Source organism: Scyliorhinus canicula, chromosome 21, assembly GCF_902713615.1.
Source record: "Scyliorhinus canicula chromosome 21, sScyCan1.1, whole genome shotgun sequence".
Lineage (NCBI taxonomy): Eukaryota > Metazoa > Chordata > Chondrichthyes > Carcharhiniformes > Scyliorhinidae > Scyliorhinus > Scyliorhinus canicula.
Genome location: NC_052166.1, coordinates 65,817,109 through 65,842,765, shown reverse-complemented (window position 1 = coordinate 65,842,765; position 25,657 = coordinate 65,817,109). Strand labels below are relative to the sequence as shown.

Genomic DNA, 25,657 nt, shown 5'->3' with positions numbered 1-25,657 from the left:
CGAACCTGGGACCTCAGCGCCGTGAGAGTTTCTGGATTTTGATTCCACAACGGGGAAGGAACGGCCGATACATTTCCAAGTCAGGGTGGTGAGTGGTTTGGAGGGGAACTTGCAGGTGACGGTGTTTGCATTTGCTGCCCTTGTCCTTTGAGTTGGTGGACGTCGCAGGTTTGCGAGGTGCTGGATGGGAGCCTTGGCTGAGTTGCAGCAGTGCATCTTGTAGATGGTACACACAGTGCGTCGATGTTGGAGGTGTTGAATGTTTGAGCTGATGGATAGGGTGTTAATCAATGATACGGATGTCGAGCCTCTTGAGTGTTGTTGGAGCTGCACTTCTCCAGGCAAGGGGGGAGTATTCCACCACACTGAACTTTGCCTTGTAGATGGTGGACAGACTTTGGGGAGTCAGGAGGTGAGTTGCACAGCGGAGGATTCCCAATCTCTGACCTGCCCTGGTAGCCACAGTATTTAGATGGCTGGCCCAGTTCAGTTTCTGGTCAACAATAACCCCCGAGGATTTTGATGGTGGGGGAATTTGCCGATAGTAATACCATTGAATGTCAAGCTGATTAGATTCTCCCTTGCTGGAGATTGCCTGGCACTTGTGTGGCGTAAACGTAACTTGCCAATTAACAATGCAAGTCTGAATGTTGTCCAGCTCGTGTTGCATTTGGACATTGACTGCTTCAGCATCTGAGGATTTGCAAATGGTGCTGAACACTGTGCAAATCATCAGTGACAACCCCTACGTCTGACCCAATGAAGATGGTTGGGCCGAGGACCTCAATTTAATCTTCGCCCTTGCTCCAGATCTCTACAACCCCATTCTATCCACCTCAGTCTTGCAAGCTGCAATTAATGCCCAGCATTCAGCGGCTTTTGGGAAAGTGAATTCCAGATTTTCACCAACGTTTGTATGAAAATGCCCTTCCTGATTTCCCTCCTAAATTTCCTGGCTCTCATCGACAGATTAAACCTCCTCATTCTTGACTTTCCCCATCAGTGGAAATGGTCTCTCTGTATCTACTCCGTATCTATCGATTCTTTTAACGTTTAACATGTGACTGAAGACATTTCTCTATATCTCCTAATCGTGAAACCGTGCCCCCCCCCCCCCCAGCTCTAGACTAACCAGCTGAGGGTAACAGCCTCAGCACCTGTCCCGTCAAACCCGCGTAAGAATTTTATTAACTTTAACGAGATCGCCTCTCATGAAAAAAAGAAAATCGCTTATTATCACGAGTAGGCTTCATTGAAGTTACTGTGAAAAGCCCCTAGTCGCCACATTCCGGCGCCTGTCCGGGGAGGCTGGTACGGGAATCGAACCGTGCTGCTGGCCTGCCTTGGTATGTTTTAAAAGCCAGCGATTTAGCCGAGTGAGCTAAACCAGGCCCTGTTCTGACTCCATTCTTCGGACTCCAGAGAATACAGCTCCATACTGCTCAATCTCTCCACTTAGGATTGCCCTGTACAACCTATCCTCATAACTGAGTCCCCTAAACACTGGTATCACCCTCCGCCTGAACAGATACACATCCTAATGCACATCACACAATCCCAACACTGTCAGTATGAACAGGAATCTGAACATGTTTGATATAATTCGATGTGGGAGGTCATCAAACTTAAGATGAAAACAGTAAAAATGAATTAGAAGTAATCAGAATCATAGAATCCCTACAGGGAAAAAGGAGGCCATTCAGCCCATCAGGTCTGCAACGACCCTCTGAAAGAGCACTCCCCCCCCCCCCAAGCCCACTCCCAATAAGCCCTTTACCTAACCTACATCTTTGGACACTAAAGGGGCAATTTAGCACGGTCAATACACCCGCACATTAAAACATTTTTTTTTTAACAGTACAGCACAGAACAGGCCCTTCGGCCCTCGATGTTGTGCCGAGCAATGATCACACTACTCAAACCCACATATCCACGTAACCCAACAACCACCCCCCTTAACCTTACCTTTTGGGACACTACGAGCAATTTAGCATGGCCAATCCACCTAACCCGCACATCTTTGGACTGTGGGAGGAAACCGGAGCACCCGGAGGAAACCCACGCACACACGGGGAGGACGTGCAGACTCCGCACAGACAGTGACCCAGCCGGGAATCGAACCTGGGACCCTGGAGCTGTGAAGCATTTATGCTAACCACCATGCTACATCTTTGGACTGTGGGAGGAAACCCACACAAACATGGGGGAGAATGTGCAGACTCCACATAGTCACCTGAGGCTAGATTTGAACATGGGACCTTGACACTGTGAGGCAGCAGTGCTAACCACTGTGCCACCTCAAAGATAAATATTAACAGTGAAGTAGACCATGGAATTCCTACAGTGCAGAAGGAGGCCATTTGGCCCATTGTGTCTGTACCGACCCTCTGAAACAGCACCCTACCCCGGTAACTCCCCAACCCTATCCCTGTAACCCAATTTAATCTGCTTCTCTCTGGACACTGTGGGAAATTTTAACAGCCAATCCACCTAACCTGCACATCTTTTTAAAAATAAATTTAGAGTGTCCAATTCATATTTTCCAATTAAGGGGCAATTTAGCGTAGCCAATCCACCTAACCTACACATCTTTGGGTTGTGGGGGTGAGACCCACGCAGACACGGGGAGAATGTGCAAACTCCACACGGACAGTGTCCCAGAGCCGGGATCGAACCTGGGACCTCGGCGCCGTGAGGCAGCAGTGCTAACCACTGCGCCACCGTGCTGCCCTCCCCTGTGCATCTTTTGACTGTGGGAGGAAACCGGAGCACCCGGAGGAAATCCACACAGGCACGGGGGCGAATGTGCAAATGGCACAGAGTCTCCTGAGGTCGGAATAGAATCCGGGTCCCTGGTGCTGTGAGGCAACAGTGCTAATCACTGTGCTACCCTGCCACCCATGAATACATTTTCAACGAGAACGAGCACTTTCACAATGAAGAAAGTTTGGTAGTAAATCCGTGCTCCCAATGAAAGATGTTCAACCTGGAGGGTTACAGTGGGAGACTTGCAAACAGGAGGAGGCCATGCAGTTCCTCAAGCCCAGACTGCCATTCAGTGTGACCGTGGCAGATCGGGGATCAAATTCCAGAAATTAGCCTTTGCTCCACATTGTTAAAATACGTCAATTTCAAATTTGAAATTAGCGCCTCAGCGAATCAGAGTCGACTAGCCAACCAATCAACATCCTTTTCTCCCCAAGAATAGATTGTTGTGATGGTTTCAAATTTGGCATTCGTTCTGATGAGTGGAAGATGAAAAACTTCCACAACAGGGTCTCTCTTTTGAGCAATATTCAAGCTCTGTACCAGCAAACGATGGTTAAAATGAACAACTGATCCGCTTTCAGTGCCAATTGCGGAAGAGAGTTTCAAACTTCTCCCAGCCTTTGGGCGCTTACAAGTTTCCTAATTTCACTCCTGAAAGAACTGGCTCTAATTTTTATGGTCCCCAGTCTGGAATTCCCCAACCAGCAGAAATAGCTTCTCTCCATCTATCTCACCTGTTCCATCTTGCATTTCAAAAATTCAGTTGACCCCCATCCCGGGACCTGTCCCCACAAGGGATCTCCCATTCCACCCAAGATCCATGTTCATTTCCTGCTCTTTATCTCCGCTGGATTCCAGAAATGGGAACGAGGCACGGCCCAACAGCACAATGTAGGAAGTATTACATTAGAAGGAATCAGAACCATTAAAACGACGTGGATGCTTTGAGTTATCATCAGTGCAGCCCCTTGCAACAGATAAAAAGGAGGCACGCAAGACATCTAGATATTGATACAGGACCATTGAACCAGGAGGCCACGAAGCCTGTCCCATTGCCATTCCTCGAGATCATAGCTGGTCTGTGTCCCAACTCTATTCACCAGCCCTGACTCCATATCCCCCCATTCCCTCGCCGGCAAAATCCCAATCCATCTCAGATTTAAAGTTATTAATTGAGTGCGCATCTAATGTTTTGTTATGGGACGGTGTTCCACCCTTGCATCACCCTGTGAAGAAGTATTCCCTGAATGGCTTGGCTCTGATTTTAAACCTGTGTCTCCTGTTCCAGACCCCACCCGACCACGAGTGGAGCATGTTTCTCTCTCTCTACCACAATTCCTTTCAAATTCCTAAAAGCCCCAATCAGATCATCCATTAACCATCTGTATTTTGTGTAATCTCTCCTCGTAATGTATATGTGCACATGTTTGTGTCTCGCATATGGATGTGTGAGGGAAGGTTTGTGTGGAAATGCGTGTGTACATGTGGTGAGAGTTTGTCTCTGTGTGTGTGTGCATGCAGGCTGTGAGTTTGAGTGTGCGAATATGTGTGAGTGAGAGTGTGGGTGTTGGTTTGGTGTATGTGTGAGTTTATGTGTGTGAATGAGAGTGTGTGTGCAAGCGTATGAGAGTGAACGTGTCTGTGAGTGTGTGTGAGAATGTGGTTGTGAGTGTGTGTGAGAGCGTGAGTCCGTGTGTGTGTGTATGGGGGTGAGTGTGTGTGTGTGTGTCAGTGAGTGTCTATGTGTGTGCTCGTATTGTGAGTGCGTTTGTATTGAGTGTGTAGTTGTGTGTTTGTATTGAGTATGTAGTTGTGTGTTTGTATTGAGTATGTAGTTGTGTGTTTGTATTGAGTGTGTGGTTGTGTGTTTGTGTTGAGTGTGTGTGTTTGTATTGAGTGTGTGTGTGTTTGTATTGAGTGTGTGTGTGTTTGTATTGAGTGTGTGTGTGTTTGTATTGAGTGTGTGTGTGTTTGTGTTGAGTGTGTGTGTGTTTGTATTGAGTGTGTGTGTGTTTGTATTGAGTGTGTGTGTTTGTATTGAGTGTGTGTGTGTTTGTGTTGAGTGTGTGTGTGTTTGTATTGAGTGTGTGTGTGTTTGTATTGAGTGTGTGTGTGTTTGTGTTGAGTGTGTGTGTGTTTGTATTGAGTGTGTGTGTGTTTGTGTTGAGTGTGTATGTGTTTGTGTTGAGTGTGTGTGTGTTTGTATTGAGTGTGTGTGTGTTTGTGTTGAGTGTGTGTGTGTTTGTGTTGAGTGTGTGGTTGTGTGTTTGTATTGAGTGTGTGTGTGCGTGTGTGAGGTTGTGTGTTTGTAGTGAGTGTGTGGTTGTGTGTTTGTGTTGAGTGTGTGGTTGTGTGTTTGTATTGAGTGTGTGTGTGTTTGTGTTGAGTGTGTGTGTGCGAGGTTGTGTCTGTGTGTACTTAACATTTTGCTCGAGTCGTGTGTTAACGTTTTTCATGGACTCACAACTTTGTAACAATCGAGGGTTAAACGATCACACGGCTAAACGTCTCGTCGTTGGCCACCGTTCCGCGGTCTGATCTTCATTTCAACAAATTTGAGGGAATACTGCCAGCCAGTCCAGGAGGACCACTCAATGCCGTCTGCGTATGAGGAGTGATGGCCCTTCAGATACTGCCCATTGAGGTTGGAGGTGTGGCAATTATGGTACCACCAGGCCCCACGGTAGAAGGTGGCACAGTTATTCTCTGAGCGATCGTTGTCCCGGTCCTTGGTGGTGAATCTCATCCCGTTATGCTTCAGAAGTGAGTCCCCTGAGGAAAGAAACTGGTGGTTACAGCAATTCACCGAATGATGCTGATGGTCTGCACTGTACCTACCATCTGGAAAGCAGGTGCAGTTCAGAGGTTTGTTGTCAGCCCTGGCTCAGTTGGTAACACTCTGACCTACATCCAGACGGTCATGGGTTCAAATCCTATCCCGGAGACTTCAAAATTTAACAGTCGCAGCGAGTGTTGCTCTGTCAGAGGGTCAGTACTGAGGGAGTGCCACACTGTCAGAGGGTGAGTACTGAGGGAGTGCTGCACTGTCAGAGGGTCAGTACTGAGGGAGTGCCGCACTGTCAGAGGGTCAGTGCTGAGGGAGTGCTGCACTGTCAGAGGGTCAGTACTGAGGGAGTGCTGCACTGTCAGAGGGTCAGTACTGAGGGAGCGCCGCACTGTCAGAGGGTCAGTACTGAGGGAGTGCTGCACTGTCAGAGGGTCAGTACTGAGGGAGTGCTGCACTGTCAGAGGGTCAGTACTGAGGGAGTGCCGCACTGTCAGAGGGTCAGTACTGAGGGAGTGCTGCACTGTCAGAGGGTCAGTACTGAGGGAGTGCTGCACTGTCAGAGGGTCAGTACTGAGGGAGCGCCGCACTGTCAGAGGGTCAGTACTGAGGGAGTGCTGCACTGTCAGAGGGTCAGTACTGAGGGAGTGCCGCACTGTCAGAGAGTCAGTACTGAGGGAGTGCTGCACTGTCAGAGGGTCGGTACTGAGGGAGTGCTGCACTGTCAGAGGGTCAGTACTGAGGGAGTGCTGCACTGTCAGAGGGTCAGCACTGAGGGAGTGCCGCACTGTCAGAGGGTCAGTACTGAGGGAGTGCTGCACTGTCAGAGGGTCAGTACTGAGGGAGTGCTGCACTGTCAGAGGGTCAGTACTGAGGGAGTGCTGCATTGTTGGAACTGCTTTCTTTTGAATGCAACAGTAAACCAAGATGGGCAGCTCGGTGGCGCAGTGGGTTAGCACTGCTGCCTCACGGCGCTGAGGTCCCAGGTTCGATCCCGGCTCTGGGTCACTGTCCGTGTGGAGTTTGCACATTCTCCCCGTGTTTGTGTGGGTTTCGCCCCCATAGCCCAAAGATGTGCAGGATGGGTGGATTAGCCATGCTAAATTGCCCCTTAATTGGTAAAAAAAAATTCGGTATTGTAAATTTATTAAAAAAACAATAAAGCAGGACCTTGTCTGGGCGCAAAGATCCCAAATCAGTGTGTGACGGAGAGCAGGGGAATTCTCCCCGGGGTCCTGGGGAGATGTCCGACTCAGCGAGGCCGGTGAAAGCCAGGAGACCCCGCTCCCAGGACCAACACGGCAAGCAACGCAATCTCGCGGGGCTGAGCGCAATCTCGCGGGTCTGAGCGCAATCTCGCGAGGCTCAGCGCAATCTCGCAGGGCTGAGCGCAATCTCGCGGGGCTCAACGCAATCTCGCGGGTCTCAGCGCAATCTCACGAGTCTCAGCGCAATCTCGCGGGGCTGAGCGCAATCTCGCGGGGCTGAGCGCAATCTCGCGGGGCTCAACGCAATCTCGCGGGGCTGAGCGCAATCTCGCGAGGCTCAGCGCAATCTCGCGGGGCTGAGCGCAATCTCGCGAGGCTCTGCGCAATCTTGCGGGGTTGAACGCAATCTCGCGAGGCTGTGCGCAATCTCGCGGGGCTGTGCGCAATCTCGCGGGGCTGAACGCAATCTCGCAGGGCTGAGCGCAATCTCGCGGGGCTGAGCGCAATCTCGCGGGTCTCAGCGCGATCTCGCGGGTCTCAGCGCAATCTCGCGAGTCTCAGCGCAATCTCGCGGGGCTCAGCACAATCTCGGCTCAACGCAATCACGCGAGGCTGAACGCAATCTCGCGGGGCTCAGCGCAATCTCGGCTCAACGCAATCTCGTGGGGCTGAGCGCAATCTCGCGGGGCTCAGCGCAATCTCGGCTCAACGCAATCTTGCGGGGCTGAGCGCAATCTCGCGGGGCTGAGCGCAATCTCACGGGTCTCAGCGTAATCTCGGCTCAGCGCAATCTCGCGGGGCTCAGCGCAATCTCGGCTCAGCGCAATCTCGCGGGGCTGAGCGCAATCTCACGGGGCTGAGCGCAATCTCGCGGGGCTCAGCACAATCTCGGCTCAACGCAATCACGCGAGGCTGAACGCAATCTCGCGGGGCTCAGCGCAATCTCGGCTCAACGCAATCTCGCGGGGCTGAGCGCAATCTCGCGGGGCTGAGCGCAATCTCGCGGGGCTCAGCGCAATCTCGGCTCAACGCAATCTCGCGGGGCTGAGCGCAATCTCGCGGGGCTGAGCGCAATCTCGCGGGGCTGAGCGCAATCTCGCGGGGCTCAGCGCAATCTTGCGGGGCTGAGCGCAATCTTGCGGGGCTGAGCGCAATCTCGCGGGGCTGAACGCAATCTTGCGGGGCTGAGCGCAATCTCGCGAGGCTCAGCGCAATCTCGCAGGGCTGAGCGCAATCTCGCGGGGCTGAACGCAATCTCGCGGGTCTCAGCGTAATCTCGGCTCAGCGCATTCTCGCGGGGCTCAGCGCAATCCCGCGAGGATCAGCGCAATCTCGCGGGGCTGAGCGCAATCTCGCGGGGCTCAGCGCAATCTCGCGGGGCTGAGCGCAATCTCGCGGGGCTGAGCGCAATCTCGCGGGGCTCAGCGCAATCTCGGCTCAGCGCAATCTCGCAGGGCTCAGCGCAATCTCGCGGGGCTCAGCGCAATCTCGCGGGGCTGAACGCAATCTCGCAGGGCTCAGCGCAATCTCGCGGGGCTGAGCGCAATCTCGCGGGGCTGAGCGCAGTCTCGCGGGGCTCAGCGCAATCTCGCGGGACACAGCACAATCTCGCGGGGCTGAACGCAATCTCCCGATGCTCAGCGCAATCTCGCGGGGCTCGGCGCAATCTCGCGGGGCTCAGCGCAATCTCACGGGGCTCAGCGCAATCTCGCGAGGCTGAGCGCAATCTCGCGGGGCTGAGCGCAATCTCGCGGGGCTGAACGCAATCTCACGGGGCTGAGCACAATCTCGCGAGGCTCAGCGCAATCTCGCGGGGCTCAGTGCAATCTCGCAGGGCTGAGCGCAATCTCGCGGGGCTGAATGCAATCTCGCGCGGCTCAGCACAATCTCGCGAGTCTCAGCGCAATCTCGCGGGGCTGAGCGCAATCTCGCGGGGCTCAGCGCAATCTCGCGAGACTCAGCGCAATCTCGCCGGGCTCAGCGCAATCTCGCGAGACTCAGCGCAATCTCGCGGGGCTGAACGCAATCTCGCTGGGCTGAGCGCAATCTTGCGGGGCTCAGTGCAATCTCGCGGGGCTGAGCGCAATCTCGCTAGGCTGAGCGCAATCCCAAGGGGCTCAGCGCAATCTCCGAGGCTCAGTGCAATCTCGCGGGGCTGAACGCAATCTCGCGGGGCTCAGCGCAATCTCGCGGGGCTGAGCGCAATCTCGCGGGGCTGAACGCAATCTCGCGAGGCTCAGTGCAATCTCGCGGGGCTGAGCGAAATCTCGCGGGGCTGAACGCAATCTCGCGAGGCTCAGCGCAATCTCGCGAGGCTCAGCGCAATCTCGCGGGGCTCAGCGCAATCTCGCGGGGCTGAACGCAATCTCGCGGGGCTCAGCGCAATCTCGCGGGGCTGAACGCAATCTCGCGGGGCTCAGCGCAATCTCGCGGGGCTGAACGCAATCTCCCGATGCTCAGCGCAATCTCGCGGGGCTCGGCGCAATCTCGGCTGAGCGCAATCTCGCGGGGCTGAGCGCAATCTCACGGGGCTGAGCACAATCTCGCGAGGCTGAGCACAATCTCGCGAGGCTCAGCGCAATCTCGCGGGGCTCAGCGCAATCTCGCGAGGCTGAACACAGTCTCGCGGGGCACAGCGCAATCTCGCAGGGCTGAGCGCAATCTCGCGGGGCTGAATGCAATCTCGCGCGGCTCAGTGCAATCTCGCCGGGCTCAGCGCAATCTCGCGGGGCTAAACGCAATCTCACCGGGCTCAGCGCAATCTCGCGAGTCTCAGCGCAATCTCGCGGGGCTGAGCGCAATCTCGCGGGGCTCAGCGCAATCTCGCGAGACTCAGCGCAATCTCGCGGGGCTGAGCGCAATCTCGCGGGGCTGAGCGCAATCTCGCAGGGCTCAGCGCAATCTCGCGGGGCTGAGCGCAATCTCGCGGGGCTGAGCGCAATCTCGCAGGGCTCAGCGCAATCTCGCGGGGCTGAGCGCAATCTTGCGGGGCTCAGCGCAATCTCACGGGGCTGAGCGCAATCTCGCGGGGCTCAGCGCAATCTCGCGGGGCACAGCACAATCTCGCGGGGCTGAACGCAATCTCGCGGGGCTGAATGCAATCTCACGAGGCTCAGCGCAATCTCGCGGGGCTCAGCGCAATCTCGCGGGGCTGAACGCAATCTCGCGGGGCTGAACGCAATCTCACGAGGCTCAGCGCATTCTCGGCTCAGCGCAATCTCGCGGGGCTCAGCGCAATCTCGCGGGGCTCAGCGCAATCTCGCGGGGCTCAGCGCAATCTCGCGGGGCTCAGCGCAATCTCGCGAGGCTGAGCGCAATCTCACGGGGCTGAGCGCAATCTCGCGGGGCTCAACGCAATCTCGCGGGGCTGAGCGCAATCTCGCGGGGCTCAACGCAATGTCGCGGGGCTCAGCACAATCTCGTGGGGCTGAGCGCAATCTCGCAGGGCTGAGCGCAATCTCGCGGGGCTCAGCGCAATCTCACGAGGCTCAGCGCAATCTCGCTGTTGCCACCGGCAAACCGGCATTTTTTGTACGGGGGGGCGATCGGGGGGTTGTCGGGCGTGGGTGTTGGGGGTTGTGTGGTTGGAGGGGGGGGTCACAGGAAGCGAGAGTCCCTTGGGTCCCTCCCATGTTGTGTTGGGGCTGGATGGAGGTCAGGGATTTATTTGTGGTCCTCGGAGATTGGGGTGCCATTTAAAAATGACGCCCCACTCTGTTGCCACAGAAGGGAGTTCCAGCGAGGAGAGCTCCCCACTGTGAGAGACGGGGCTCTCCCTGGCCTTGGCCGCACATCCCCATTCTGGCCCCTTATTCAAAGCGAGTCACGTTGAATAGCCGCGTGTATGTCGGCACTGCCGGGAAAAGCGGCTAAACTCGCTCGCTCGGGAACTTGTGTTCCTTGTTGGGAAGATCGTGCCCATAATCTCATAACCCCGCCCTCATGTTCCCCTGACCCAGGAAGGTCTCACCGGGTCTGAGTCCTTGAGTCAGAAAGGGTGTTAAGACCTGCAGTTCCGGAGTATTCGGCCACAGTCAATGGATAACCATCCGTCTCTGGATCGACAGCGTACAGGCCAATCCCGAATGTCTCGTACTGGGCGTAGGCGGTGCTGTTTTCAAAGTCTTCCATCTCGATCCGGAGCTCGTAGTGTGACTGAATAGTGAGAGCGTGGATCCTCTTCAAACCTGAGGAGGGAGAGAAGATTGATTCTCAGCAAACAAGGTGCATCATGAAGCTGGCGGTATGGAGGATTGACCGTCGCCAAGGTGACGGGAGGTTATTATCGGTGTCAGTGGGAGGTTATCAGGAGAAGAGGACCATTCCAGATATTGGGAAATCCTCGGATCTGCTCCTCCTCTCGCTGGTGTGACCTTGCCGAATGTGCAACTGGAGCTGGGTGTGAGCCGGCTGAGGGATGTGGGTTTGAGGGAGGAATTTCAATCCCAGAATCACGATGGGAATCCGGGAATGGAGTTTCCCTGTGGCGTGGGGATGGCTTCAATGGGAAATCCCATTGGCAAGTGGTGGGATTAGGGAATCCCGCCGCCAGTGAATGGTGCGTTGCCGTGAATCCCGCCGCCAGTGAATGGTGCGTTGCCGTGAATCCCGCCGCCAGTGAATGGTGCGTTGCCGTGAAGCACGCAGCTGAATCCAGCCCCATACCCCACCCTCAATATGTGCAATGGAGCCCTCAGCCACTAATGGAAGAACAGCAGCAAAGTTATTCCAGATCTCTTGACCAATATTAAACCTCAATCAAAAGGTTTGAAATAAGAACAGTTAGGGCAGCACGGTGGCCTAGTGGTTAGCACAGCTGCCTCACGGCGCTGAGGTCCCAGGTTCGATCCCAGCTCTGGATCACTGTCCGTGTGGAGTTTGCACATTCTCCCCGTGTCTGCGTGGGTTTCACCCCCACAACCCAAAAATGTGCAGAGTAGGTGGATTGGCCACGCTAAATTGCCCCTTAATTGGAAAAAATAATTGGGTACTCTAAATTTTTTTTTAAAAAGAAGAGATTATCTGGTGATTATCACGTTACTGTTTGTGGGATCTTGCTGTGCGCAAATTGGCTCCTGACAGTGACTACACTTCAAAAGTCATAATTGACTCTTTTAATTTATTTACGGGATGTGGGCGTCGCTGACTAGGCCAGCATTTATTACCCATCGCTAGTTGCCCTTCAGAAGGTGGTGGTGAGCTGCCTTTTTGAACCGCTGCAGTCCCTGAGGTGTAGGTACACCCACTGTGCTGTTAGGGAGGAAATTCCAAGACTTTGGCCCTGGTACAGTGAAGCAACAGCCAATATATTTCCAAGTCAGGGTAGTGAGTGACTTGGAGGGGAACCTCCAGGTGGCGATGTTCCCAGGTATCTGCTGCTCTTGTCCTTCTAGATGTCAGTGGTTGTGGGTTTGGAAGGTGCTGCCTAAGGAACCTCAATGAGTTCCTGCAGTGCACCTTGTAGATGGTACACACGGCTGCTGCTGTTCGCCGGTGGCGATGGGAGTGAATGTTTGTGGATGGAGTGTCAATCAAGCAAGGCTGCTTTGTCCTGGATGGTGTCGAGCCTCTCTGAGTGTTGTTGGAGCTGCGCTCATCCAGGCAAGTGGAGAGGATTCCATCACACTCCTGACTTGTGCCTTGTAGATGGTGGACAGGCTTTGGGGAGTCAGGAGGTGAGTTATTTGCCACAGGATTCCCAGCGTCTGACCTGCTCTGGTAGCCACAGTAATTATAGTTAGTCCAGTTCAGTTTCTGTTCAATAGTCCAACTGCAAACTGTAGAGGGATTGAGTTCCGGAGCCATGAGGTCATGTTGCAGTTGTACAAAACTCTAGTACGGCCGCATTTGGAGTATTGCGTACAGTTCTGGTCGCCTCATTATAGGAAGGACGTGGAAGCTTTGGAACGGGTGCAGAGGAGATTACCAGGATGTTGCCTGGTATGGAGGGAAAATCTTATGAGGAAAGGCTGATGGACTTGAGGTTGTTTTCGTTAGAGAGAAGAAGGTTAAGAGGTGACTTAATAGAGGCATACAAAATGATCAGAGGGTTAGATAGGGTGGACAGCGAGAGCCTTCTCCCGCGGATGGAGGTGGCTAGCACGAGGGGACATAGCCTTAAATTGAGGGGTAATAGATATAGGACAGAGGTCAGAGGTGGGTTTTTTACGCAAAGAGTGGTGAGGCCGTGGAATGCCCTACCTGCAACAGTAGTGAACTCGCCAACATTAAGGGCATTTAAAAGTTTATTGGATAAGCATATGGATGATAAGGGCATAGTGTAGGTTAGATGGCCTTTAGTTTTTTTCCATGTCGGTGCAACATCGAGGGCCGAAGGGCCTGTACTGCGCTGTATCGTTCTATGTTCTATGTTCTATGCTTTAGGATGGTCTGAGGCCGAGAACGGTGCTATTGAAATGCAACTGTTTCTTTACATGATAAATAAAACAAATGAGTTCCCTGCCTGGACGAAATAGTGCACAGTAAAAACTTGGGAGGATAGTGCAATTGGGAGAAATACTCCATACTACTGAGTGTTAAATGGGAATGAACGGGATTAGATTGGGGGACTATTTTGTTTGGCACAGACACAATGGGCTAGAATGGCCACAATCTTCCGTAACTTTTCTGTGCTTCGAGTGATGCCGAATGTCTCACCCTCAGCGGAAACCTTCAGAGACAGAATTGAGATTATCTCCCGAGTTAAAATCACCGGTTGGATATGAATATTTATTTGAACTCAATACTGAGCGTTGGGAAGAGGGAGACAGATTGACTCAAACAGCTTGGCATTAATTACAAAAAAACAGCATCCTTTACCTGGCTGTGATGTTTATTTAGAGCAAGTGGATTGAGTTATAAACCCCTCAGGTGATTCAGGGATTGGTGTCTATGACAACACGCATCACTTCTCAATGTCTGATCAAACAGGCGATTGGGTTCAGACTCTTTGCTGAGCTGGAATCAGCGGAGTCAGATCACGCTCAGCCTGACAGTTTCAGGTGCCCCTGTGGACCAGGGCAATATGGTGTTGATATAATAATCAACTACCAGCCCGGCTTATTCACCAAGTGGGACTGGTGCGAAAGGAATCCAATCGATTGGAATAAGACAGGGGCTGAACTATTTAGGGGCATTTCAATGCAATTTTCCACGGCACGTCAATCACCTTTGACGTGCAACTGTTGCCTTTATGTGGAGCTGTCCGTTATCGTTATTCACCCCATTACTGTGGCTCAGCGAATGCCTTTCTCACCCCTGAGTCTCATAGTCGTGTGTTCAAGACTCACTCCAGAAACTTGAGTGCGTATTGGGCAGGCAGTGTAAATGTCATTAAACTACGAATCCAGACAGCCAGGGTAAACCAGGGGAGGGGTGTGTGTGTGTGTGTGTGTGTTTGTGTGTGTGAGACCCACGCAGACACGGGAGAACTACAAACCCCACACGGACGGTGACCCATGACGGGATTGAACCCAGGTCCTCGGCGCTATGAGGCAGCAGTGCTAACCACTGCGCCACCGCGCTGCCCTTATTCCAGTTCAATTAATAAAAGCTGGAATTGAGAGCTATTATCAGTAATGGTGACTGTAGGGCGGCCCGGTGGCACAGTGGTTAGCACTGCTGCCTCACGGCGCTGAGGTCCTGGGTTCGATCCCGGCTCTGGGTCACTGTCCGTGTGGAGTTTGCACATTCTCCCCGTGTTTGCGTGGGTTTCGCCCCCACAACCCAAAGATGTGCAGGGTAGGTGGATTGGCCACGCTAAATTGTCCCTTAATTGGAAAAAAAGAATTGGGTACTTTAAATTTAAAAAAAGTAATGGTGACTGTGAAACCCTTGTATTAAAAACCCGTCTGGTTCCCTAATGTCCTTTAGGGAAGGAAATCTGCTGCTCCTTACCCGGTCTGGCCTACACGTGACTCCAGATCCACAATAATGAGGTTGATTCTTAAGTGCCCAACAAATGCTGACCTTGCCAACAATGCCCACATCACATGAAAGAATAAAAAATAAATAGTGCCGGCTGAACCTCCTTGTGCGGTGCTGAGGGAATGCTGCACTGCACCAGCTGCTGTCTTTTGGATGAAATGTTAAGCAAAACAGCCAATGAGAATATTTCTAATAAGTACATGTCTCCTGGGCCAAACCACGTGGGCAGATTTGGGGAGCTTGGCTCTGTCTCCCTGGAGAGGAGAAGGTTGAGGGGAGATTTGATCAAGATATGCAAAGCCTTGAAGGGTCTGAGCAGAGTAGAGAGGAAGAAACGAGGGCAGCACGGTGGCGGAGTGGTTAGCACTGCTGCCTCACAGCGCCGAGGGCCCGGGTTCGATCCGGCTCTGGGTCACTGTCCGTGGGGAGTTTGCACATTCTCCCTGTGTTTTTTGCGTGGGTTTCACCCCCACAACCCAAAGATGTGCAGGGTAGGTGGATTGACCGCGCTAAATTGCCCCTTAATTGGAAAAAAGTAAAATTTAGTTAAAAAAAGATAGAAACTGTTCCCAATGCCTAAAAGATCAATGATGCAGAACACACCAATTTATGGTGATTGGCAACAAAACCAACAATGATATGAGGGAAAACCATCTGATGCAGTGACTCAGATCTGGAAATCGCTGCCTGAGAGTTTATTGTGGCTTTGACACGGGAATTGTATAAACACCTGGACACCTTCATTGAAGGGTGATGGGGTAAGGCAGGGCAGTGGGGCTAACTAAATGACTGCAGGAGAGATCCGGAATGGGGTTGGTGGACTTACTGGCCTCTTTCTGTGCTGGAACCAGCTGATGATTCTGTTATTTACCCCTTTAAGGAATATCACAAAATTAAATGACCAGGTTATTTGGTGTGGTGAATGTAACTCCGTAATTCACACTGTATTGTATATACATGAGACCATTCATTTGTAAGCGCAGTTGCGTTGCCCGACCACTAGGGGGAGTAGCGCTGGGAATGCTTAGGAGTTTGTACAGGGCTCCACCCTTGGCTCCGCCCACAACTCCTCCCCCTGGACTGCTGTATAAATACCAATGCTCAGAGCCAGTCGTTCAGTTCATCGAGAGTTCAACACGGAACAGGCTGGCTCTGTTGTAAGTAGATTAAAACCACTGTTCATATCTTAAAGCACGTGTCTAGTGAATTGATGGTTCCATCATTTGGTACCATTGTTGTTTTGGGAGCTTGCTGTGCGCCAATTGACTGCCACATTCCCTACATTACAAAAGTGCCAGCACTTCAAAAAGTACTTGATTGGTTGTAAAGTGCTCAGTGACATCCTGATGTCTGTTTTTTATGATTTTGGTGAAAGGGATTAATATTGACGATCAGGAAGAACCTCTGCTCTTCTGTGTTCAGGGCGGCGTGGTAGCGTGGCTTCACAGCTCCAGGGTCCCAGGTTCGATACCCGGCTTGGGTCACTGACTGTGCGGAGTCTGCACGTTCTCCCCGTGTCTGCGTGGGTTTCCTCCGGGTGCTCCGGTTTCCTCCCACAAGTCCCGAAAGACGTGCTGTTAGGTGAATTGGACATTCTGAATTCTCCCTCTGTGTACCTGAACAGGCGCCGGAATGTGGTGACTAGGGGCTTTTCACAGTAACTTCATTGCAGTGTTAATGTAAGCCTACTTGTGACAACAATAAAGATTATTATTGTTCTCTTTTATGCCTCTGAAAGAGGAGATGGGGCCTTGGTCTAACATCGCTTATAGAAGTCAGAGACAACCCTCTAACTTAGTGACAAATGTGTTACCAGTTGAACCAAGTTGACACAAGCACAACAGAGCAAACCATTGGTACAAGATATGAACAAACAAATGAGGGTCAGGAGTAGGCCACTCAGCCCCTCAAGTCAGTTCCGACATTCAATGGCTGATCTGATTGTAACCTGAACCCCACATTCCCACCGAGCCCCCGATAACCTTTCACCTTTCACCCCCTTGCTCATCAAGATCCCTGAGCAGGATTCTCCAATCCCGCGGCAGAGTGTCCAGGGCGTCGTAAACGCCGTCGCGGGGCGAACGGGCCGCTCCCACGACTAATTCTGGCTCCTACAGAGGGCCAGCACGGCGCTGGAGGGGTTCGCACTGCTCCAGCTGCAGACCCTGGCGCGAGCTGCGCGCCGCGGTATCCGCGCATGCGCAGCTGCCCCGGCGCCAACGAGGACATGCGCCCGTGGCGCCAACACGCGGATGCGCAGTGGCCTCCTTCAGCGTGCTGGCCCCAACGCAACATGGCGCAGGATTACAGGGGCCGGTGCGTAGGAAAGGATGCTCCCAGCCACAGGGGCCGGCCAGGCCACATTGGAGGCCCCCCCTGGGGTCAGACCCCCCCCCCGCCCCCACAGCTGCCACCCGACCCTTACACACCGAGTTCCCGCTGGCACAGAGCAGGTTAGAACGCCGCCGGCAGGACTCAGCTCATTTCCTACGGCCGTTTGGCCCATCCGGGCCGGAGAGTCGGCGGGCCGGCGCCAATGACGCCGATTCTCCGCACTGCGGGGAATCACGTGCCGGGGACGGGGCTGCGTGGCCCATTCGCGGGGATTCTCCGTCGTGGTCCAAGGCTGGGAGAATCCCGCCCCCTATCTATCTCTGCTTTAAAAATATTGAAGCGCTTAAAAGTATTGAAGGATTTTGCCTCCACTGCCATTTGAGGCAGAGAGTTCCAGAGACTCGCCACCCTCTGAGAGAAAATATTTATCCTCACCTGTCTTAAATGGGTGGCACCATGGGCTGGATACTCCGATTCTGCGGCTAAGTTCTGATGCTGGCATGGGAACTGTGGCGTTTTACCATGCCAAAATTGGCGCTGAACCCCCATCGATCCTGGGACCGGTGAGGAGCGAGCAGCCAATCCGGCTACAACTCCCGGCTCCCATGCCAAAAACGGGCAGAGAATGGCCAGGTCCGTGGCTGCACATGCGCACGGCAACACCAGCCCTCGCGGAAGCCCCCCCCCCCCTCCCGGCCTGTAGCACGGCTTCCGGCCGCCAAGCTGGCTGCCTCACTGCTCAGACCACACGTCCCCCACGCGGGCGGGAACTGTGCCCATCAGGGGCAGGGTATCGGGGGAGGGCCTTCTGAAGACACGCCAACGCCGTTCCAACGCAATGGCGCAATGACGCCATTTCGCAGGGGGGCGGAGAATGGAAAACTGGCATCAAACTGGCACTGCCCCCCGATCTGGGCGGCCAAAGGGATTCTCCACCCGATCAGCGATTACGATATCGGTGTTGGGCAACGCAGAATCCCTCCCTTATTCTTAAACCGTGATCCCGGCTAGATTCTCTCACAAGAGGAAACATCCTCTCCACGTCCACCCTGTCAAAACCCCTCAGACTCCTATATGTTATAATCAAGTTGTCTCTTAATCTTCTAAACCTCAGGAAATACAAGTCGAGCCCGTCAGAGAAACAGCCCATCCTCAGAGCATTGTGGGAAAAGTTGGATCTTTCCAAGATTGAGATTTTTCATAGAACTCCGACAAGGCAGAAAGAGGCCATTTGGCCCATCGCGTCTGCACTAATCCTCTGAAAGAGCATCCAAACTAGACCCACTACCCAACCCTATCCCTCTAACCCCATAACCCTACCTAACCTTTGGACACTAAGGGCAATTTAGCGTGACCAATCCACCTAACCTGCACATCTTTGGACTGTGGTTGGAAACCGGAGCACCCGGAGGAAACCCACGCAGACGCGGGGAGAATGTGCAAACTCCACAGAGACAGTCAACCGAGGCGGGAATTGAACCCTGGTGCTGTGCGGCAGCAGTGCTAACCACTGTGCCACTGTGACCCCCAAATGCCCACAGCCCACGAAACAATGACATTTTTTATTGGGCGTTAAGGGCAATGGAGTGAATGTAGTTGAATGGAGTTGGGATGTAGATCAGCTGTGGTCTAACTGAAGGTCAGAACCAACCTGAGAGGCTGACCGGCCTTCGGAACACTTACCCAACCAGTGCTCTCCCGTAATCTTCCCAAATCCGTTCTTGTAGGCATCCCATCCTTGGAAAAAATTCACTGATCCATCCTTCCGCCGTTGAAACACCTGCAATAAACACAGCCAGATGTGAGCCGTACTGTGAATATCGAGCAGTGTCAACAAACACTCAAAGTTCAATCAGAAAGATCGCCACAGTGAGGTCACCTCCTCTCCCCACTCCCTCGCCTGGCTACTCAAATGGGAGACTGACAGAGGGTGTGGACACAGAGCGAAGAAGGCACCTCAACATTGTGACCCTCCCTCAGTACTGGCCCTCTGACAGTGCAGCTCTCCCTCAGTACTGACCCTCTGACAGTGCGGCACTCCCTCAGTACTGACCCTCTGACAGTGCAGCACTCCCTCAGTACTGACCCTCTGACAGTGCAGCTCTCCCTCAGTACTGACCCTCTGACAGTGCGGCACTCCCTCAGTACTGACCCTCTGACAGTGCAGCACTCCCTCAGTACTGACCCTCTGACAGTACGGCACTCCCTCAGTACTGACCCTCTGACAGTGCAGCACTCCCTCAGTACTGACCCTCTGACAGTGCAGCACTCCCTCAGTACTGACCCTCTGACAGTGCAGCACTCCCTCAGTACTGACCCACTGACAGTGCAGCACTCCCTCAGTACTGACCCTCTGACAGTGCAGCACTCCCTCAGTACTGACCCTCTGACAGTGCAGCACTTCCTCAGCACTGACCCTCTGACAGTGTGCGACTCCCTCAGTACTGACCCTCTGACAGTGCAGCGCTCCCTCAGTACTGACCCTCTGACAGTGCAGCACTCCCTCGGTACTGACCCTCTGACAGTGCAGCACTCCCTCAGTACTGACCCTCTGACAGTGCGGCACTCCCTCAGTACTGACCCTCTGACAGTGCAGCACTTCCTCAGCACTGACCCTCTGACAGTGTGGGACTCCCTCAGTACTGACCCTCTGACAGTGCAGCGCTCCCTCAGTACTGACCCTCTGACAGTGCCGTACTCCCTCAGTACTGACCCTCTGACAGTGCAGCACTTCCTCAGCACTGACCCTCTGACAGTGTGGGACTCCCTCAGTACTGACCCTCTGACAGTGCAGCACTCCCTCAGTACTGACCCTCTGACAGTGCAGCGCTCCCTCAGTACTGACCCTCTGACAGTGCAGCACTCCCTCAGTACTGACCCTCTGACAGTGCAGAACTCCCTCAGTACTGACCCTCTGACAGTGCAGCACTCCCTCAGTACTGACCCTCTGACAGTGCAGCACTCCCTCAGTACTGACCCTCTGACAGTGCAGCTCTCCCTCAGTACTGACCCTCTGACAGTGCGGCACTCCCTCAGTACTGACCCTCTGACAGTGCAGCACTTCCTCAGCACTGACCCTCTGACAGTGTGGGACTCCCTCAGTACTGACCCTCTGACAGTGCAGCGCTCCCTCAGTACTGACCCTCTGACAGTGCCGTACTCCCTCAGTACTGACCCTCTGACAGTGCAGCACTTCCTCAGCACTGACCCTCTGACAGTGTGGGACTCCCTCAGTACTGACCCTCTGACAGTGCAGCACTCCCTCAGTACTGACCCTCTGACAGTGCAGCGCTCCCTCAGTACTGACCCTCTGACAGTGCAGCACTCCCTCAGTACTGACCCTCTGACAGTGCAGAACTCCCTCAGTACTGACCCTCTGACAGTGCAGCACTCCCTCAGTACTGACCCTCTGACAGTGCAGCACTCCCTCAGTACTGACCCTCTGACAGTGCAGCACTCCCTCAGTACTGACCCTTGTTCAAAGAGGGAAGGAGGTAAAATGGAGAAAACCACTGTTCGTCTAACTCCGACTATTGGAAATATATGTGAATCAATTATCAAGCAGAAAATAGCAGTGTATTTGGAAAGTCACAATCTGATCCAGCAGAGTCAGCACGGTTTCATGAAGGAGAAGTCATGTCAGAGAAATTTACTCGGGTTCTTTGATGAGATATCGGCCAGAGTAGATAGAGGTGAATCAGTTGTATATTTGGATTTTCAAAGGCATAAGTTAGATTCTGGCCTGGATAGAAGATTGGCTAACTGACAAAAAGGAGCAAGTGGCAATAAAGAGGTCTGTCTCAGGTTGTTGAGCAGTAACCAATAGTGTGTCACAGGGATTTGCAGAGAGGATCAGAGTGGACTGTGACCAAATCAATACAAATTTGTTGAGTTGTGGTGAATGTAACGTAGTAATTCACACTGTATTTACCAATACCATTGTAAGCGTAGTAGCGTTATCCGACCACTAGGGGGAGTAGCTCTGGGAATGCTCAGGAGTTTGTACAGGGCTCCACCCTTGGCTCCGCCCACGACTCTTCCCTCTTGACTGCTGTATAAATACCCTTGTCCAGAGCCAGCCTGCAGTTCATCGAGAGTTCAATGGGTAACAGGCTGGCTCTGTAGTAAGTAGATTAAAACCACTGTTCATATCTTAAAACACGTGTTTCGTGAATTGATGGTTCCATCATGAGTCAATAAAAATTAATTTTTACAATAGTATTTACACAGCACCAGTAGTTCACTACTGGGTCTTCTCTATAGCTGGTACCTTACTGGCCAGCTCTATTTATACAAAGAAACGGTTAACAATTCCCCCGGCCCCTTATCGGAGTGCCCATATTCCCAGATTTCCATGGGGAAGCTAATTATCCCCGTGCAGTGGGATTTTCTGCCATTCCGCTGCATGTTTTCCAGCGACAGACACAGCTCATCATTTCCTGTCGGGGGATCTGCTCGCCCCGTTGAAGTCTACGCCAATTTCTTTGTCTCACCTTCTCTGTGGCCATGAAACCTGCCTAGCGGGGTTGCCTTCTGTGGGTCTGAACGATCCCCCAGCGGAAGGGCTAGAAATCCCAGCCAGAATGAACGAACAGTGGAGGAAACAATATATCCATTGATTCAAGAAGCAGTCAGGCGCTGTGACCGTGGATGGGGCAGGTGGGTCTGCCAGTTTGTGTGGATGGAAGTGCTAAAGGGGCTGAATGGCCTCTGTCAGCTCTAGCCCAGATAGATATAAAGATGGGGACTGCTGCAAAGACATTTGATGCTGCAAAGAGCAATATTACAGGAGTCAGAATGTGTCAAGGAAGCGATTCTCTCTCTGCAAACTTTCTTCCCGCGTCCATCAAAAAACCTTGGATATATTAATCCTGCTTCTCTGCCTTTAGGCTACTTCCCCTTTGAAGTGGAAGGAGAGTTGTGGAAGTGCAGGATTTGCTCATTCGACGCGTGGAGGCCTCTTGAGCCATCTCTATAATTCAGAGCTTTCTTCGTGTCGAGGCCTGATGCTGCTGTGAGGTGATTAAAGCTGGGAATCCTGACACAAGATAAAGCCAGAAACAGAAAAGGCAGCCGCCACTAAAATGGTTTCCTTATTGCGGACAGAATTCAACCCAAACATTTCTACGGCTGTGATTCTCCAGACAAATTCCTAAGTTAATTTGTGGCGGGCTTTTTAGGGAGCTTCCCGCCAGCACACTTGCACTGGCATCCGGGCAGCGCTCCAGACAGCTTGGCAGTGTCATGGTGGCAGTGCCAAGGTGTCAGTGCCAGAGTGCCCATGCTCCAAGGGGAGGGCCAGGGGGCTACCCTGCACCTACCCTGACCATCCAAGGGTCTCGAATGGCCTGGTAGACACCCCGCCGGACAGCGTTCCGCCTGGTTCACGTTTGTGTGGAACCAGCACTGATCGGCGCCCGCCTGCAGCCTCCCTGAAGGGGGCCGGAGAATCGACGGAGGCCGGTGGTTGTGGTTGAATGGGTCGTAAGGTTTTTGACCTACTTCCGAGAGCGGCGTTTGGTCATGCCCATTTGGGACGAAGTTCCAACTTCATTGAGTTGCAGGACTTGGGTGAATCCGGCGAGGTGCGGAGCCTGTCGGGAGAGCTATCCCGGGATTCTCCGGCCATGTTGTGCTCTCGCTGCCCACTGTAAAAAACGGGCTGTGTGCAGCCTGGGCCTGTGTTCCCTGTTCAGGCCCCTTATTCAACGTGAGTCGCGAGACGCGTTAAATAGCCAGGTATTTCTCGGCACTGCGTATTCCGGGAAACACGCGGCTAAAGGCGCTCGCGAGGGATGTTTATTCCCTTTTGGGAAATTCACGCCCTCTAAGTGTGGGCTAAACCGGTGAAAAACTCCGCAGGGCTGCATTCGTCCGGCCCGTCCGCCACGAGAACGCCACGGGCAAGACACGGACAATGGAGAAATCCACTGACCTCCTCGAGTGGGATTCACCGGTCGCCAGGCGAACAGGGCCAGAGATTCCCTCCATAAGTGTCATTGGATAGCGATGGGGAATTCCCTGTAAAACCCCCACAAATGAACTTAAGAGATTTTTGGGGAGAATTGTGCCCTTAGTCAAATAATAATAATAATCTTTATTGTCACAAGTAGGCTGACATTAACACTGCAATGAAGTTACTGTGAAAAGCCCCTAGTCGCCACACTTCGGCACCTGTTCGGGTACACTGAGCGAGAATTCAGAATGTCCAATTCACCCAACAGCACGTCTTGCGGGACTTGTGGGAGGAAACCGGAGCACCCGGAGGAAACCCACGCGGACACGGGGAGAATGTGCAGACTCCGCACAGACAGTGACCCAAGCTGGGAATCGAACCCGGGTCCGTGACGCTGTGAAGCAATAGTGCTAACCACTGTGCTACCGTTTTGGGCCATGGGGAGTTTCTCCCCAGTCTAGCCCAAACTTCGAAATGTTGGGCTGGACTCTCCGATTCTGGGGCAATGACCCCTCGCTGGCGTGGCAAGGGTGGCATTTTACACCAGACAAAACGGCCTAAAACGGTCGCCGATTTCTTGTTTTGCTGGGGCCAGCAGGAAGGCAGCATGGAGCACCCGACTCTAGCTGCCGATGTGTCCCGGAGAATTGCGGGGTCCGTGGATGGTGGATGGAGCACCCGACTAGCTGCCGATGCGTCCCGGAGAATTGCGGGGTCCGTGGATGCGCCTGTGCCCGGCAGCGGCCGCACTGTGCAACACGGCGGCGGACGCTCCACGGACCCGGCCCGCGAAACAGTCCGCCCCCTTCGGCCGGCTCGCACGCCGTGGACCACCCCCCCCCCCCCCCCCATAGTGCCCCCAGCCCTATTAAAGTCCCCCCCCCGCCCGCGGATCGGCCCGCCCCCGACTGTGTCGGCGCTGGACTGAGTCCGCAGCCACCGCGTTCCCGCACGGCTGAGACCACCCGTGTCCCGCGCCGTCGGGGACACGGCCGGCCGGGGGCGGAGCATCGGGAGTGGGCCTCAGCCAATGGCTTGAGGCCGTTGATATGTAACGCGGCGCTTTGGAGGAGGCGGAGCAACGCGAAAGCGGCGCCGCCCCCAATTCGGTCGGGAACTTTGATTATCCGGCTGATTGCCGAACACGATTTCGCCGTCAGCGGCCGAAGAACCCAACTGGTTTTAATCACTGGGGAACTGAACTCATGACAGAGTGTCAGCGGCTCCTCAGCGATTGGGCTGCCATTTTGAAAGGGTACCCTGATCTATAAATGAGTTTGAGTGTCCCCCACACTGCCCACCCATGGCAGTGTCACCCTCCTCAAATACGGGCATTACCCCCCTTCCCCCTCCAAGTTAATATACTCTATTATGGGGTGGCTGAGGGCTCTTGTTTTCAGGTCTCCCCACCCCCCCTTTTGCTCCCCCCCCCATTCGGGACCCCCACCCTTAATCCCCCCAATCTTTATGAGAACCTCCCCATACCCCCTTTCTCGCCCCCCCCCCCCCAAAGCCCCTTCATCCTGCCTTATACGGGCATGGCTCCCATCAGGCCCAGACCCAAACGTCGCAAATCTCGCGAGAGGCCTCTCCGGAGATTCATCGGCCTCGTCCTGTCACCAAGTCGGCCACAATGAGGCCGGTAAATCGCGCCCTGTGCGTGTATTCACAAGGTGTAAACAAATTGAAAAGGCACAACCTTTGTCAATGGCCCAGTGATTTGTTTTCTCCTCTGCTTTGCTTGCTGCAGCGCTGGGGAGATTTACCTTCAATACCTGGAGACTCTCCAGGGCAATCGTGGAGGGTTGGCAACCTGGGGTTGGAGATGGAACTCATTCAACAACTGCAACTTGCATTCGTATAGCCCCTGGAAGGTAGCCAAACATCCTGGGCGATTTCAAGCAGTGATTATCGAGTAACGTCTGACACTGAGGAACACAAAGCGGGGCGGCACACAGGCACAGTGGCTAGCACTGCTGCTTCACAGCGCCAGGGGCCCGGGTTCAATTCTGGCCTCGGGTCACTGTCTGTGCGGAGTCTGCACGTTCTCCCTGTGTCTGCGTGGGTTTCCTCCGGATGCTCCGGTTTCCTCCCACAGTCCAAAGATGCGCAGGTTAGGTGGATTGGCCATGATAAATTGCCCCTTGGCATCCCAAAGGTTAGTTTGGGGGTTACGGGGTTGCCAGGGAGTGGGCCCAGGTACAGGGTCGGTGCAGACTTAATGAGCCAAATGGCGTCCTTCTGCACTGTCGGAATTCTGCGATTCTGGAACAGGTAGCTAAAGGTTTGGTCAAAAGTAGATTTAAAGGTAGCACAGTGGTTAACACTATGGCTTTACAGAGCCAGGGTCCCAGGTTCGATTCCCAGCTTGGGTCACTGTCTGTGCGGAGTCTGCACGTTCTCCCCGTGTCTGCATGGGTTTCCTCCGGGTGCTCCGGATTCCTCCCACAAGTCCCGAAAGACGTGCTGTGAGGTGAATTGGGACATTCTGAATTCTCCCTCTGTGTACCCGAACAGCGCCGGAATGTGGCGACTAGGGGCTTTTCACAGTAACTTCATTGCCGTATTAATGTAAGCTTACTTGTGACACTAATAAAGCTTATTATTATATTATGATAGGGAGCGAGACAATGATTGACGGAGGGTTTTTTCCTTTTAGTTGTTCACCAGAAGGTGGGG

At 53.4% G+C, this 25,657-nt stretch overlaps 1 protein-coding gene across 3 annotated transcripts in view; it reads right to left on the bottom strand.

Annotated features, from left to right (window-relative positions):
* Window positions 1-5,092: 5,092 nt before the first annotated feature.
* Window positions 5,093-25,657, bottom strand: part of fibcd1 (fibrinogen C domain containing 1) — a 53,445-nt gene continuing 32,880 nt past the window's right edge. Inside the window, exons 5-7 of one of the 3 annotated variants that reach the window (XM_038782542.1) lie at window positions 18,706-18,802; window positions 10,770-10,949; window positions 5,093-5,541 (exon numbers count right to left, since the gene is read on the bottom strand). In XM_038782542.1, coding sequence (XP_038638470.1) covers window positions 5,270-5,541; window positions 10,770-10,949; window positions 18,706-18,802 — 549 coding nt within the window. In that variant the 3' untranslated portion in view covers window positions 5,093-5,269. Of the gene's footprint in view, window positions 5,542-10,732; window positions 10,950-18,705; window positions 18,803-25,657 lie in introns of all 3 variants that reach the window. The other 2 variants (XM_038782545.1, XM_038782544.1) reach the window with 2 other exon arrangements.